Consider the following 16,460-nt stretch of genomic DNA (forward strand, 5'->3'; position numbering starts at 1 on the left):
GTAGGATCTTTTCATTCTAGTCGTTCAAACCATTAGGTGCACATACATCAAGGTATGATTTGAGTAGGATCTTTTCATTCTAGTCGTTTAAACCATTAGGTGCACATACATCAAGGTATGATTTGAGTAGTATCTTTTCATTCTAGTCGTTCATACCGTTAGGTGCACATACATCAAGGTATGATTTGAGTAGGATCTTTTCATTCTAGTCGTTCATACCATTAGGTGCATATACATCAATGTATGATTTGAGTAGGATCTTTTCATTCTAGTCGTTTAAACCATTAGGTGCACATACATCAAGGTATGATTTGAGTAGGATCTTTTCATTCTAGTCGTTCAAACCATTAGGTGCATATACATCAATGTATGATTTTAGTAGGATCTTTTCATTCTAGTCGTTTTCATACCATTAGGTGTACATACATCAAGGTATTATTTGAGTAGGATCTTTTCATTCTAGTCGTTCAAACCATTAGGTGCACATACATCAATGTATGATTTGAGTAGGATCTTTTCATTCTAGTCGTTCATACCATTAGGTGTACATACATCAAGGTATGATTTTAGTAGGATCTTTTCATTCTAGTCGTCCATACCGTTATGTGCACATACATCAAGGTATGATTTGAGTAGGATCTTTTCATTCTAGTCGTTCATTCCATTAGGTGTACATACATCAATGTATGATTTTAGTAGGATCTTTTCATTCTAGTTGTTCATACCAGAAGTTTTAAACAATTTATACCATCATGAATTGACAGTTCAAATCTAGATAGTTTTAGTACCTAACCTTTCTTATATTCGAAACAATGAACCTAATGATGCTATTGCACTACGAAAAAAATCAACAAGATATGTCAGCAAGTTTACGAGTCCAAATGCACTTAACAAACGATATACATTGTACATTTCGTGTTTAAAAAAAGGTGTTCACCGCAAACGACTTTAAATGAAGTGACATAATAATCAGTAACGATGACAATCAGAGTCAGAAACCCCATAATAGTAAATGAAATCAAATGCATTTAAAGTACAAGTACATTACGTTAAACAATAACTATCATTCTTTCTGCCTAAAAAAATAATTATTAAAAAGAATATGCGTAAATTGTACAAAATAACACTATACCTGGTCTTGTATTTACAGTTTGAAAATTTGAATAAATCTGAGCTGTATATGAAATACAAAAAGAATTCGCATTCAGTTTGAGTTTGAAAATGGTGTTGCATTGAGGAAAGGTCACTATTTTTGACGTTCTGATTGGTTCAAACGTTATTTGTAGGACTTATTCTCACGTCAAGATTTAGGTCAGCCAAAATTTTAATAATATCTAGAATTCAATATATAATTGTGTAAATATCACAATTTGGTCATTTCTTGTGGATGATATAAATTGTACTGTTGTATAAGGTCAGGCTATGAAACATTACAAGGCGCTGTTAATTATGTGTATAGGGATATCTACATTGTAATGTTTTTACTTTCCCCATCCCCTCTCCCGCTGATACACATAATTAACATGGTTTCTATTAACAAAAGCTCCTTTTGGAGTTAATGTGTTTCGAGACCTTTTATGTCATTACACCTTATCTATATTGTCACTGTTCTGTTGTAATTTCTAAGAGCTTAATGACTATCTCTTCATTGTCAACCACTAACAAAAGTTACCTTTTAATTTACAGGTAATCTACGATAATGAATGCCTGACGACAACCAGAAGGTTACGGATGAGACATGGGACAACTATTTCTATTTATTACTCATAATTATATCATTGTCTATACATATTTGTGTAAATAGTTTTTACAATATAATAAAAATAAGTGTATTCCATTTGATTTTTGAATATTGGACAAATTTATTTCCGAAAAGCAAAACACATAATCAATACAGTCACCTTTACAAGGTACATTCGTCATCTCTTTTATTTTTGAGATAAGACGTGGCACGGTACTTGTCTATCCCAAATTCATGTATTTGGTTTTCATGTTATATTTGTTATTCTCGTGGTGTTTTGTCTGATGCTTGGTCCGTTTCTGTGTGTGTTGCGTTTCGGTGTTGTGTCGTTGTTCTCCTCTTATATTTAATGCGTTTCCCTCGGTTTTAGTTTGTTATCCCAATTTTGTTTTTTGTCCATGGATTTATGAGTTTTGAACAGCGGTATACTACTGTTGCCTTTATTCAAGGGTAAATGATACTTGTGATGACTAAGGAGAATATCTCCCATGTAGATTCAGAATTATCTTAACTCTTATACATTTCTAGGAATATAATTGGTTAAAAGCGTCCGATTGGAGACCGTGTATATTCCATATTAGGTTATTAGGCTTGACTTATTTCAATACACGTTGGGTAGTTCAGTTACGAAAATGGCACTATACATGTATTGAAAGTTCTGTTTAATATTTTTATATCAAGGTTGTTGATATTAAATTGTACAGTTGACATAAATGTTTTTGTGCAGAACAATGTATAAAATCATCATGGATACCAGGTTCAAAATTTCATATTTACGCTTGACGCGCGTTTCGTCTAAAAAAAGACTCATCAGTGACGCTCGAATCAAAAAATGTTTGAAAAACCAGATAGTGTACGAAGTTGAAGAGCATTAAGGTGGTACCCAACACTTTCACTAAAATGAATGTGGCTCGTTTCATTTTCATAAAATTTTGACAAAGTATTTACTTTAACCCTTTAACAAAATAATAAAAAATTTCAAAAATTTTGAACCAACCGTTTTATCAGAAAAATTACACTGGTTATATAGTAGTTTGACAAACACCAATTTTGATCATTGAGAAGCTTATTTTTCCCTTTACAACACAACGTAATAAAGACGTTAAGCTGATTTTACAGAGTTATCTCCCTGTAGTGTTAGGTACCACCTTAAGGACCAAACATTCCTTAAAAGCTTTGCCAAAAATACAGCTAAGGTAGTCTGAGGTAGAAAAGCATTATTTGTTTTTAAGTTCAAAGTTTTGTTTTTAATTTATAATTATGAACAAATCAATGATAACTCAAGTCAACACAGAAGTTAGGTTCTTCAAATTGAAATTTGAAAAAAATTGTAAGACTAGTATACAAATAAATAGATGTGGTATGGTTGCAAATAAGACAACAACTCTAGCCAAAATTCAACTTCGTACTTTATTTGGCCTTTTAACTTTTTTGGATTCGAGCGTCACTGATAAGTCTTTTGTAGACGAAACGCGCGTCTGGCGTTTATACAAAATTTAGTCCTGGTATCTATGATGAGTTTATTCAACAAAGAAAGATAGTTGGTAAGATAAATGCGTTGCAAAGTGTCCTAGTGACTTAACGATATATACGGGGTCAGTAAATTCCATATTGGGTTTGATCATCGCTCTCACCATTTTTTGGAATTTACTGACCCCATATATATCGTAGGTCACTAGCTCAACATGTAAATAATAATAATATTCCCATTTAGCACAATGTCGTGTTCATTACATGTAGTATTTACACGGTAACTTCAGAACAGCACAGTCATCTACCAGGAACTATTTATATAACTTAAAACAATCCACAATAAATCTTGTTTTATTACTATACGTTATTTAAGGATGTTCGCTTGTTATGTTTTGGGATTTTTGTCTGGTTTTCGAAATCCTCTGGTTTTATCCATTTAATGGCCTTAAAAATTGCCCATTGTCCCCATTTTTCATTTTATCAATCTTTCACATGGATAATGATAAGCAATCTGTAAAAGTCTTATAAAATTTTAATTATTATTCAATAGATTTGGAGAACTTAAACTTGTCAATGATAAAGCTACGAAAAGTCGAGAGAACATTTTTCTGACATTGTTTGCTCTTTTGATTCCTTTATTTATCACCTATCAAGGTATTCTACTGATTTGAGACGTTTATTATTTTGAAACTGAGAAGCGAACTCCCTTAAGAACTTTTAAACATTAGAACGGAAATAAGACAATAACAATCAAAACCAAGGAGTAAAACAAAGACTCACAAAAGCAAAGGACATTTACATCAACAGTTATAAATAATAATTAAGAAACAACACGAACTCCACTAAAATCCGGGAGTGGAATCATGTGCTCCGGAAGGGTTTACAGCATTTCCTACACCGTATACGGCACCCGTCGTGTTATATCTATGTTCAGTTCGGTAATGATGGAAGGTTATCATGACTGAGGAAGAATGTCAGATATTTCAGAAATAAGTCATTCACCAATAACTCTTGCTGCCAGATAGATGGTTCTACTCTCGGGAGTAGACCATACGTCAAACCACTAGTTAGCAATTACAATTAAAAAGATAATAAGAAAAACATATCTTATTTTGTTATTTATTTGAAAAAAAAAAAAAGTAAAATCACAAAAATACTGAACTCAGAGGAAAATCAATTTGGAAAGTCCATAATCACATGGCAAAATCAAAAAACAAAAACGCATCAAAAACGAATGGACAAGAACTGTCATATTCCTGACTTGGTACAGGCATTTTCAAATTTTGAGCTACATTCAGCCCCCATAAAAAGCAGAATGTACGTGTTGATGCTTTCATGTATTATATGTTTCTGTAAATTAAATTTACCAAAAACAAAAATGAATAAATGATAAACCAAGGCTGTATTGCACAATTTCAGAGAAAGTTTAATCCAAAATATAGCAAATAAAAGTTTTTAAGATTGAGAGTCCAACTGTCGAAAAAAAATTACCAGCACGAAGAATATTATTTCTCTGAATGTGTAAACAACGATCACGTATTGTGTAAGAGGTAGGGCCAATGTGCCGAGGATTTTTTTCACAGAAGGGCCAGTGCATGGCAATTTCAAAATGTGACGACAGAATAAAATTTACTATAAAAACAAAAAATAAAAATGCTTTTTGATCAATATCTCGATTTACATATAGTATTATATGTGTGATCAATAGTTAATTTAACCCTCAAAAAGGATGAAAGTCCAATAACCGGATTTTCGGGTGTTTTTATGTGGAAAAAACAGGGAATATCCCAAGAAGGACATTTCAAACCAAAAAAAAGTTATGCTTTTTATGACTGTTGTTATTCATACTACTTTTTACTTCAAAAATGAAATTGGTTTAGTGTGTCCTTATAACATAAAAAACAACTTTTTAAAGAAAAAATTGTAACATCGATTAATTGTTTTTAAACTGTTATTAAAGTGAGAGGGTTAGCGCTATAGAACCAGGTTTAATCCACCATTTTCTACATTTGAAAATGCCTGTACCAAGTCAGGAATATGACAGTTCTTGTCCATTCGTTTTTTATGCGTTTTGTTTTTTGATTTTGCCATGTGATTATGGACTTTCCAAATTGATTTTCCTCTGAGTTCAGTATTTTTGTGATTTTAATTTTTATTTTTTGTACCGATATAGCTTCTAAATAAGTCAGAGAAACAATGATAAGAAACATAACTACTAATAAATGGCACGAAATGATGGTTTTGAAGAAAGGGTTCGAACCTCGCTCAGAACTTTTGCATTTTTTTGTGTTGTTATATTAAATTTCAAAGTTTCTATCATATTTTTTTACGTGTATCAAGGAAAAAATACTGTATCGCTTATTGTTAGCAATCCTATGACTGTCCATACTCTTGAATTAATTTCTATTCATGTGTTTACATTATTACATATATCCAAGGGACAACTGCCGTCAAACTGATGTAGGTGCCTGTACATAACCAATAACACGAGAATTAATTCTATAGAAATTAAGCCTACATGTTGCGGGTGTAATATGCACATAACTTAAAATAAGGCCATTGTATACAAGTTTAATAACAACAAAAAACAATTCGTTGAAACCTTTTTTGAACATGGTATTATATGTAACAAATGCAGTCAACGACAATTTTGTCGCCAAAATCACAAACTGTAAAGATACTAGTACTGAAATTTTACCACCGTCTATACACGGGTACCTAACTCATTAGAAAAATAAAACAAAATAACAGAACAAATCAATTACACTACAAATCGTGATTGTAGGTAAAACATCAAGAAGCTGTTGCATCTGTATCACAACGAAGGGCCGATTTGTTAAAATTACAGAGAAGGCAATAAAACATGAAGTAGTAACACAGGGTGACCATTGACCAACTGATGTAAGATGTTCTCCGGTTAAAATTTATACATGTACATGTATTTTCTTGTCTTATCTTATAGACGATAAAACCTTAAAAGACCAGGACAAATACAGATATACATATTCAGAATGAGAAAATCACGATTTGAATTAGTTCGATATTATTTGGCTCCTTGACAAGTAAAATGGTATGGCACCTCGCATAAAGGATGTCAATAATAAAATAAAATCAATATTAAAAAAACAATAGTCTTGGCCTTGTTTTTGTAGAAATACCTGTTCAAGGTATGAAAATAAATAATGTGACGTATTTTCTTGTACTATAATTAGCATCTATCGGGCTATTTAAAACATTATTTACCTATCTTATCGAATGAAACAAATCTCCGCCAAATTGGCCCTCCCTCTTTGCCGTATTACGAAATAATATTTTTCAATTCTTGTCGTGAAACGCTTCAGGGAGAAATATTTTATCACAAATAGCAATAGTTCAATACAGTATGTGCATATATAAATATTCACATTATTGAAGCAAGTAAAATATATTATATGCATCTGATAGAGCCTTTTCCTTTAATTTTACAACGAAAAAACGAAGTTCTGCTACAGATATAAGAGCGAGAAATCGCCTTCATATAGTACTGCGAACTATACAACTCATTTTGTTCGTTTCATTCAACACTTTATTTCATTTTCAATCTGAAAGTATTGATGATTGTTTATTTCTATAGTTCAGTTCTTGGTTCGTTCTGTGTTTTTGATTGTCGCTTCTTTATGTCGTTTTGATACTGTAAAAGTCCAATATTAAATATACATGCGCAAAAAGAGAGAACTGCAGCCATGGCAAAACTCCAGGTAAAACAATGGACACCTGCCTTACAATCGGTTGCACCTTTTATTCGAATGCTATTGTCATATGTCCAACCATAAGCCAGTTGCACAACAAACCCTCCTATTGCATTTCCGAAAATTGTGGCTCCCCAATTTCTACCAAAATATTTGACTCCATAAAATTCACTGATCATTGTTGGCGTTAAGCACCAAACAGCACCATTTGCAAGACCTATAACTAATAAAGTAGCAACTAACATGGAGAATTGATCTGAGAAGAATATACACAATGTCAGAGTGATAGTTTGGACGATGTTGAATATAAGTAGAAGTGCAACACGTGGTACCTTTGTCACTATCATATCAGAGACAAATCCAACGACAAATTTTGACAAAACACCACAAACTGGATTTACCGTGCCAAATAAAGTAGTATATTCTTCAAGGTCAAATGTTTTAAGATAGGTTTGTATGTTGTTTTGAAACATTAGTTGCAAACCTGCACAGAAAATATATGACCATGCGATAAAATGGTAGTCGAATCTAAGGAATAGTTTTAATCCTGTTACATTTCTGATTGGTGGACCGGTGTCATTAACAACTTCGAATGTTCCCGCTATTGTCGATTCGTTTACCCTCAAAGAGATTTCATCAATCTGTCTCTCTCCTTCATACGGATGGCTATTAAGGAAAGAAACTCCCATTATTCCAATAACTGCAAACGAAATTGCTGTCGTGAGATAAAAACCGCCAAGATTTTGATTTTCTTCATCATGAACATGTCCAGCAGCAAATACTTTCCCGTACAAAGCCGCCATTATTGCTGGTCCCGCACTGAATGAAGCGTCTAGAATACCAATTATTTTCCCTCTGTGCTTTGGATTAAAGTTTATGGAGTTAGTTGTCATGGCTGCCATGTACAAGAAAATAGCACCAAAACCTATATATGAAATATGAAAATTAATATATTTTTGAATCGTAAAAGTATTATGAAACTTGTATCATATCAAACATCAATTTCACGTTTATGAAAAATTGGACAAAACTAAAACATCAGTTGTATAAGTATCAACTATGTACTTGTTTGGCTTAATAACTCTTTTGATATGAGCGTCATTGTTTAGTCTAAGGTAGACGAAACGCGCGTTTGGCGTACTTAATTGTAATCCAGGTACCTTTGATAATTATTTAAACAACTGGATCGATGCCACTGCTGATGGACGTTTCGTCCCCGAGGGTATCACCTTCCCAGTAGTCAACACTTCGGTGTTGACCTGAATATCAATAATGTGACGTTTACAAAAATTTGAAATTATCGAAAAACCAAGGATTTTCTTATCCAAGGCATAGATCACCTTAGCCGTATAATGGTTATGTTTGGAACATAAAACCCTAAAAAAAATCGATTGACAAACGGATAAAAGCAGAACTAAACAATTATTCCTTGTTTTGATGTGGATAACCAAAACATCACTCTTACATGTATGTGCAAAGCTATATGTCATTTAGAGAAGAATCTTTGAATTCTGTCAACTTATTTTTCAAGAGGTCGAGGATTAATATTAAGTGTGACGCTGACGACGACGATCGTGAAAAGCAACACGTCAAGTAATTCAAAGATTTTATGCTACGGCGTCGGCATCCGGTGACACCTTTTTAACGTGCCAGTCTAGATTCTTTGTAAGAATCAGGCATTATAATTTTAAAGCATAGTCGAAATAGAACCACCGACCTAACTATTCTATTTTGAATAAAGGCAACAGTAGTATACCGATGTTCAAAGGTCATAAATCGTTTGAAAGAAAACAAATCCGGGTTACTAACTTAACACAAGTGAAACTATCAATTTTAGAGGAAAACAAAATAATACCAGGAACACCGAAGTGCAACTAAAAACACACGCTTATATACATAGAAACCATATTTCTAATTTATTGTAAGACATTTTTAAGAAAAAATGGTGGGTTGAATCTAGGTTAATGGTTAGCCAAACCTCCCGCTTAATGAAAATGCTAAACAAAATATTTCACTGAAATGAAAACATTACGTGACAGAAATACAGCACACACAGTCATCATAGAGAAACGCACAAACACATACATGTAATATTATAGTCGACACAACATGCAAACTACAGAACAACAACACAACAGGATACAAAAACAGTGACGAGTCTTCGTGCCGAACAAGCAATCTCGAACTTTATACAATTACTTTCACAATACTCGTTCAAGGACTTTTAATGACACTGATGTTATAGAAAAGCAAATAGAATGATAGCAAATGACGGAGTACTAGGCTCTCCTTAAGTTTTTAGTTTCCAGTGGTTTTTTTTTACCAAATTATATATTGACATTTCAGAGCAGGGAAAAATGAAACGAGTACTATATTCGTGCTTCATTACACATATTGAATCTAAATTAAATTTGAAAGGCAAATTTCTCAATCTGTAACATGAATAGATTTCCTTTGCAACAAGAGTAGGAAAATGATCATGTAACTTGGTTCTGTGTGAATGAATTTATTTGATACTGGTAAAAAAACTGTATGTAATTGAATATTCTTATAACATTTTTTTTATATCTTAAAGCGATATACTAGATTATACCTGCAACAAAAAAGTAAACCGCTTGAAGAGCGGACTTTGTTGAATAGAAATGACTCATTAGAGTGGTGCTCCATAACAACATATAGCCCAATGATGATATCACTAGTCCTGCGAGGGATGCCCAACGTCCGCCGAATCGTTCACACATCATTCCAGCTGGGAAACCTAAAGATATCCCAAAGTTCGACGTAGAACCAAACAGCTCAACTGAAAAAAATAAATGGAGTTTTATGTAGTGTGTGAATTTATTGAAACATGGAAATTGAATTGTCTTTCTCTGCTTGTCAAAAGTCAAGGAGCAATGAAGAATTCAAAAACCGAAGTTATTTTGTACCATAAAATTCCATTGCTTATTTATAACTTTGTAGAATAGTCATCTGTTTTATAAGGTCAATAACGGGTCCATATTGCGGAAAAATTTTATAGTTGTGTTAAAATCAATTGCCAAAGTTCCTATATCTGACTCTGAAGACAGGGAGTATAAGCGGATATCTCTATTAAAGATCCCGAACAACATGTATCTTCTGGTTTATTTATTGATGTATTTCTTTGTCCTTAAGGCTGTTGTATTCATTTTGTACTGTATTCCTGTCATGTAATGTTGTGATTTTAGTGGTATATTTAGCATTGCCATAAAGCGCGAGATTTATCTAGCCACAAAACCAGGTTCAACCCACCATTTTTTCTTAGGATGTCCTGTACGAAGTCAGGAATATGGCAGTTTTTATCTAACAGTTCGCTTTAATGTTTGTTGCATTGCCGTTTGATTTTATTGCACTTCAGTGATTCTTTTGTTTCTTTGTTTTCTCTTATAGTTGCTGTTTTCCCCTCGGTTTTAGTTTGTAACTCGAATTTGTTTTCTTTCAATCGATTTATGAATTTTGAACAGCGGACTACTACTGCTGTTGCCTTTTTTATTCATCATTGTATATCTTAATGTAAAATACCATTAGAATTTATCTTGCAATGGGTCGCATGTATCAATAGTAAGAGCGAGTCCGCCCCTGTTGTTATGCAATGAGCGATAGACGCGAGTCCACCCCTGTTGTTGTACAATGCGCGATAGACGCGAGTCCACCCCTGTTGTGCAATGAGCGATAGACGCGAGTCCACCCCTGTCGTTGTACAATGCGCGATAGACGGGAGTCCACCCCTGTTGTTGTGCAATGAGCGATAGACGTGAGTCCACCCCTGATGTTATGCAATGCACGATAGACGCGAGTCCACCCCTGTTGTTGTGCAATGCGCGATAGACGCGAATCCACCCCTGTTGTTGTGCAATACTCGTTAGACGCGAGTCCACCCCTGTTGTTGTGCAATGCGCGATAGACGCGAGTCCACCCCTGTTGTTGTGCAATGCGCGATAGACGCGAGTCCACCCCTGTTGTTGTACAATGCGCGATAGACGCCAGTCCACCCCTGTTGTTGTGCAATGCGCGATAGACGCGAGTCCACCCCTGTTGTTGTGCAATGCGCGATAGACGCGAGTCCACCCCTGTTGTTGTGCAATGCGCGATAGACGCCAGTCCACCCCTGTTGTTGTGCAATGCGCGATAGACGCGAGTCCACCCCTGTGTTTGTACAATGCGTTGGACTTAATAAAAAGTGGTGTTTAAGTGTGTTGTAGTCTGATGCTAGTCTTTTCCGTCTTTTTAGTTTTAGACATACTGTTTTTTTATGCTATTGATTCATATATTCCGATATTCTTATTTTATTTCAAAAGCAATTACAATGTTTTTTTAAGAATATGATCATAGATTATTGAGTTTCTAGTGCGAACGATTCGTTTATTTGCATTTAAAAAAGATAAACAGAAAACTGTCTCAGAAGATCAGAAAAAGGATGCAGTTTTGACAGATTTTTCAGCGTAATATAATCAAAATACTATTGTTTACCTGCCGACTGGGTGTAGTTGTAATGCTTCTTGACCGATACAATGTATACTCCATAACAATAAACAGATCCAGCGATAGCCATACAAAGACATCCTACCACCAAAGCAACAGCACGCTGTACGTTCGCAGATATGTGTACCATTTTATAAGATTTTATTATTATAATAATATACACTATTAAATATACAAATTATTTTTAAATGATAATAGTATTATATATCTAGTATCAATATAGGGTAGTTTATAGTGACAAATTTTATCAGATAATTATCTTTCGGTATGTAATGTGAAGATATACAAGTGATAGCCTATTACATTTTTGCCCTGTCACTCGTTTTCAAAACTTTTGTTTTATCAAGAAAAAACTGAAAACTTTTGGTACCTTATCATAGAGTTTTCATTCAATGTTGGATGCTTTTGATTTTTTTATGCAGAAATAACGTTCATTTTAGCTCAAATTCAAAATGATAAAACATTAAGCGACCACAAATTTCACATAAGTGTTGTTTTTTTATTTCTCATTTTTTCTTCTTTTATTGATTATCTAAGTAAAATTAGTTGTTTTGTAATTGAAAATGATACCATTACGTATGTAGAAAGTGACGCTAAATTTGAAATAAAGAAACAACTATCTTTCATTATACCAGGATGAGGCACATTTTTTTTTAATTTGTTCTAAGTTATTAAAGCCCATCAGGTTTCACATTTGCCATCAATTTTGTAGGAGACTGTTATTGAACAACATGGGATTTTTGTTACAGTTGTGCAGATCGGATTAAAAAAAAACAAACCCTATTCATATATTGAATAATTGTGAAATACCCACCAATACATATATTTCTCGCTATTTTGTACATTTTTCCTTTGATATTTTTTTGTGATAATCTTTCATATCATGCTACTCGCTTTAGATGGAAACTTATTGCTAGCAATTAAGGACGCACGTGGCGTTGCTAATGAAATTGACATGAAATTGGCAACGTCATCATAGATAAAATAGCGATAAACAGATTATCATTAGTCATCTAAACTTTATAATCTATAAAATAAAAAAAAGAGACTACATCACTGGATTATCTGTCTTCAAATTGTCCGTTATTTTAAATGCACCCGGCCTGACCTAAACGTTTAATGATACTCGACCGCCACGACAATAACATGATTTCTAACATCAAAGGAATATATAAATTATGTGACTTATTATTTTTCTGTTTGTCTGGGTTTTCAAATGGCCATGTTATTATTTGACGTAAGTTTCTCTGACTTTTCTGATTGGTTGGTGTCCGAAGTAATTTAACTTGTTAACCTCAGCTGAGTCGTTATAACGACTTAAAAATAAAAATCCATCCTGTCACTGACCGGCCTCCGTACATAGCAGTGAATCCTTGTCGGTGTCGGTTGTATTTGAAAAAAATAATACATTCTGAATCATTTGATTACTCAAGGAGAGTCAAATAAACTGTCAATGTCATGACAGAAAAGTAACAGACTAACAACTAACAGTACAAAACAACAACATCGTAAACCAAAAAAACAAAGCAACACAGATATGATGTTCAACTTGGGATCACTTGTACAATGTATTCAGCCGAAAACAACAGTATTATAAGTCAAATGAAGAAAAATGTGGGTTTCATTGTTATAACAAATTTCAGACCAGCTTAGCATAATCTTCAGATCGATGACAATTCTTATGAAGTCAAATTATAACAACGACGAAAACAAGCTATGTTGTGTTTTGTGTAACTGTTTAATGTATGTTTTTATCCAGTTTAGCCATGTCTATGTTATTTTTTGTGTAACTGTTTAATGTCTGTTTTTATCCAGTTTAGCCATGTCGATGTTATTTTTTGTGTAACTGTTTAATGTCTGTTTTTATCCAGTTGAGCCATGTCGATGTTATTTTTTGTGTAACTGTTTAATGTCTGTTTTTATCCAGTTTAGACATGTCTATGTTATTTTTTGTGTAACTGTTTAATGTCTGTTTTTATCCAGTTTAGCCATGTCGATGTTATTTTTTGTGTAACTGTTTAATGTCTGTTTTTATCCAGTTTAGCCATGTCGATGTTATTTTTTGTGTAACTGTTTAATGTCTGTTTTTATCCAGTTTAGCCATGTCGATGTTATTTTTTGTGTAACTTTTTAATGTCTGTTTTTCTCCAGTTTAGCCATGTCGATGTTATTTTTTGTGTAACTGTTTAATGTCTGTTTTTATCCAGTTTAGCCATGTCGATGTTATTTTTTGTGTAACTGTTTAATGTCTGTTTTTATCCAGTTTAGCCATGTCGATGTTATTTTTTGTGTAACTGTTTAATGTCTGTTTTTATGCAGTTTAGCCATGTCGATGTTATTTTCGACTTATGAGTTTGATTATCCTTTTGGTATCTTTCGTCTCCCTTCTGTACTGCCACTCATTCGCTAATCGTCATTTTGTTTTCACTACTTTCTTCCCACAGAAGATTTTTACACCCAAGAAAAGATTATAAGTATATTAACATTGACCTGGGTTCTACTAGAATATAATAATTTCTTGGTCCGAGACCACAACTATTTCGTAGTGCATTTCTTTTAGAACATAAATGTAAATAAAAAAAATCCGAACCTGCGCTTTCTCAAAGAAAGTTTTACAGTGTGTTGTACTAATTTTGGGACAAATTATATCAAAATTATAGAAAACTTCATCGTCTCTAACTCAAAATATGGACAATTTTATGTTTAGGGCGTCTTGAAATCAGCTTCCGAAGTGCTAATTCTAAACCTTTTTCTGCTGGACCAAATCACTACTTTCCTTTAAAATTCTGGACCCAATTTTATACAGTGTAATTTCATCCCCCCCCCCTAAACTGGCAATTTGAGGCATTAAACATGGAGAAATAAATTTGGAAGGGGTATAAAAATTGATGGCAAGTAACCAACTGTTAACACTAAAGACTATAAAATCAAGGGACGACATTGGTGGTCTCCGACCTCTTGTTCAGTTAGATTTTCCGATAACTTAGATTATATAGTTACAGTTCGAGTAAAAATTGAGTATTTGTTCGAGTTGGTATATGAGTTTGAGTTGGAATGTAAGTTAAGCGTTAAAAAGATATGCGAGTTCGAAATGAAAAAAAAAAGATGCGGGTCAAAGTTGGAGCTTTAAATAGCATTACCTTAGTCTATTTTTAAAGAAAAAAGAGGCGAAACTTACCAGAGGTACATTCAAACTCATAAGAAGAAAATAAACTGACAAAGCCATGACTGCTAAAGAGAAAGACAAACAGAAAACACAACATAGAAAGCTAAAGACTTAGCAACTTGCATCTTTTTTCTTTCTTTCGTAGATTACTTGTTGTCTCTGTGCTAATTTAAACTCTAATCATATCTGGATTTATAATCAATAGCACAAGTTTAAAACTCTACTTTGAAAAGAACAAATCTTAAATGTCTACATATACATGTAGCAACATTAGCTTCTACAAAATAGATTGTTTACGAAGCCAAAACCTTATGATGAAAGACCAATGTTCTCGCATGTTTAACTGTTACATGTGAAGCAGCCGAAACCTTATCATGCGGGACCAATGTACTCGCATGTTTAACTGTTACTTGTGTAGCAGCTGAAACCTTATCATGAGGGACTAATGTACTCGCATGTTTAACTGTTACTTGTGTAGCAGCCGAAACTTTATCATGAGGGACCAATGTACTCGCATGTTTAACTGTTACTTGTGTAGCAGCCGAAACCTTATCATGAGGGACCAATGTGCTCGCATGTTTAACTGTTACTTGTGTGGCAGCCGAAACCTTATTATGAGGGACCAATGTTCTCACATGTTTAACTGTTACTTGTGTAGCAGCCGAAACCTTATCGTGAGGGACCAATGTACTCGCATGTTTAACTGTTACTTGTGTAGCAGCCGAAACCTTATCATGAGGGACCAATGTACTCGCATGTTTAACTGTTACTTGTGTAGCAGCCGAAACCTTATCATGAGGGTCCAATGTACTCGCATGTTTAACTGTTACTTGTGTAGCAGCCGAAACCTTATCATGAGGGACCAATGTACTCGCATGTTTAACTGTTACTTGTGTAGCAGCCGAAACCTTATCGTGAGGGACCAATGTACTCGCATGTTTAACTGTTACTTGCGTAGCAGCCGAAACCTTATCATGAGAAACCAATGTACTCGCATGTTTAACTGTTACTTGTGTAGCAGCCGAAACCTTCTCATGAGAAACCAATGTACTCGCATGTTTAACTGTTACATGTGTAGCAGCCGAAACCTTATCATGAGGGACCAATGTACTCGCATGTTTAACTGTTACTTGTGTAGCAGCCGAAACCTTATCATGCGGGACCAATGTACTCGCATGTTTAACTGTTACTTGTGTAGCAGCTGAAACCTTATCATGAGAAACCAATGTAGTCGCATGTTTAACTGTTACATGTGTAGCAGCCGAAACCTTATCATGAGAAACCAATGTACTCGCATGTATAACTGTTACATGTGTAGCAGCCGAAACCTTATCATGAGGGACCAATGTACTCGCATGTTTAACTGTTACTTGTGTAGCAGCCGAAACCTTATCATGAGAAACCAATGTACTCGCAAGTTTAACTGTTACATGTGTAGCAGCCGAAACCTTATCATGAGAAACCAATGTACTCGCATGTTTAACTGTTACTTGTGTAGCAGCCGAAACCTTATCATGAGGGACCAATGTACTCGCATGTTTGACTGTTACTTGTGTAGCAGCCGAAACCTTATCATGAGGGACCAATGTACTCGCATGTTTAACTGTTACTTGCGTAGCAGCTGAAACCTTATCATGAGAAACCAATGTAGTCGCATGTTTAACCGTTACATGTGTAGCAGTCGAAACCTTATCACGAGGGACCAATGTACTCGCATGTTTAACTGTTACGTGTGTAGCATATGATTCTTTTTTCTCAACACGCTGTGAATCCGTTACACTTTTTTTTATCTGCAAATCCAACAAAGTTTGTAACATTCTAATTATATGAGAGGGAAATGCACATATATAGT

General features: G+C 34.1%; 2 protein-coding genes across 2 annotated transcripts in view; one reads left to right on the plus strand and one right to left on the minus strand.

Moving 5' to 3' along the window:
• LOC134693205 (uncharacterized) overlaps positions 1–1,837 on the plus strand; it is a 42,944-nt gene extending 41,107 nt beyond the window's left edge. Inside the window, exon 4 of the mRNA XM_063553935.1 lies at positions 1,687–1,837. Coding sequence (XP_063410005.1) covers positions 1,687–1,770 — 84 coding nt within the window. The 3' untranslated portion in view covers positions 1,771–1,837. The remainder of the gene's footprint in view (positions 1–1,686) is intronic.
• Positions 1,838–6,669: 4,832 nt separating this feature from the next.
• LOC134693069 (uncharacterized) lies at positions 6,670–11,609 on the minus strand. Its single transcript, XM_063553779.1, has 3 exons — positions 11,431–11,609; positions 9,536–9,742; positions 6,670–7,867 (listed from the first exon to the last, which is right to left on the minus strand). Exons 1-3 carry the CDS (start codon positions 11,570–11,572, stop codon positions 6,822–6,824), a joined length of 1,395 nt encoding a protein of 464 aa, XP_063409849.1. The 5' UTR covers positions 11,573–11,609; the 3' UTR covers positions 6,670–6,821.
• Positions 11,610–16,460: the final 4,851 nt, after the last annotated feature.

This window comes from Mytilus trossulus, chromosome 12, assembly GCF_036588685.1.
Source record: "Mytilus trossulus isolate FHL-02 chromosome 12, PNRI_Mtr1.1.1.hap1, whole genome shotgun sequence".
Taxonomy (NCBI): domain Eukaryota; kingdom Metazoa; phylum Mollusca; class Bivalvia; order Mytilida; family Mytilidae; genus Mytilus; species Mytilus trossulus.

Excerpts from the sequence above, each read along its gene's own strand:
- LOC134693069 (XM_063553779.1), bottom strand. The coding sequence starts at position 11,572 with ATGGTACACATATCTGCGAACGTACAGCGTGCTGTTGCTTTGGTGGTA. Across the intron at positions 9,743-11,430 it reads CAACTACACCCAGTCGGCAG|TTGAGCTGTTTGGTTCTACG; the intron begins GTAAACAATAGT and ends TATTTTTTTCAG. Across the intron at positions 7,868-9,535 it reads GGTTTACTTTTTTGTTGCAG|GTTTTGGTGCTATTTTCTTG; the intron begins GTATAATCTAGT and ends TTTCATATATAG.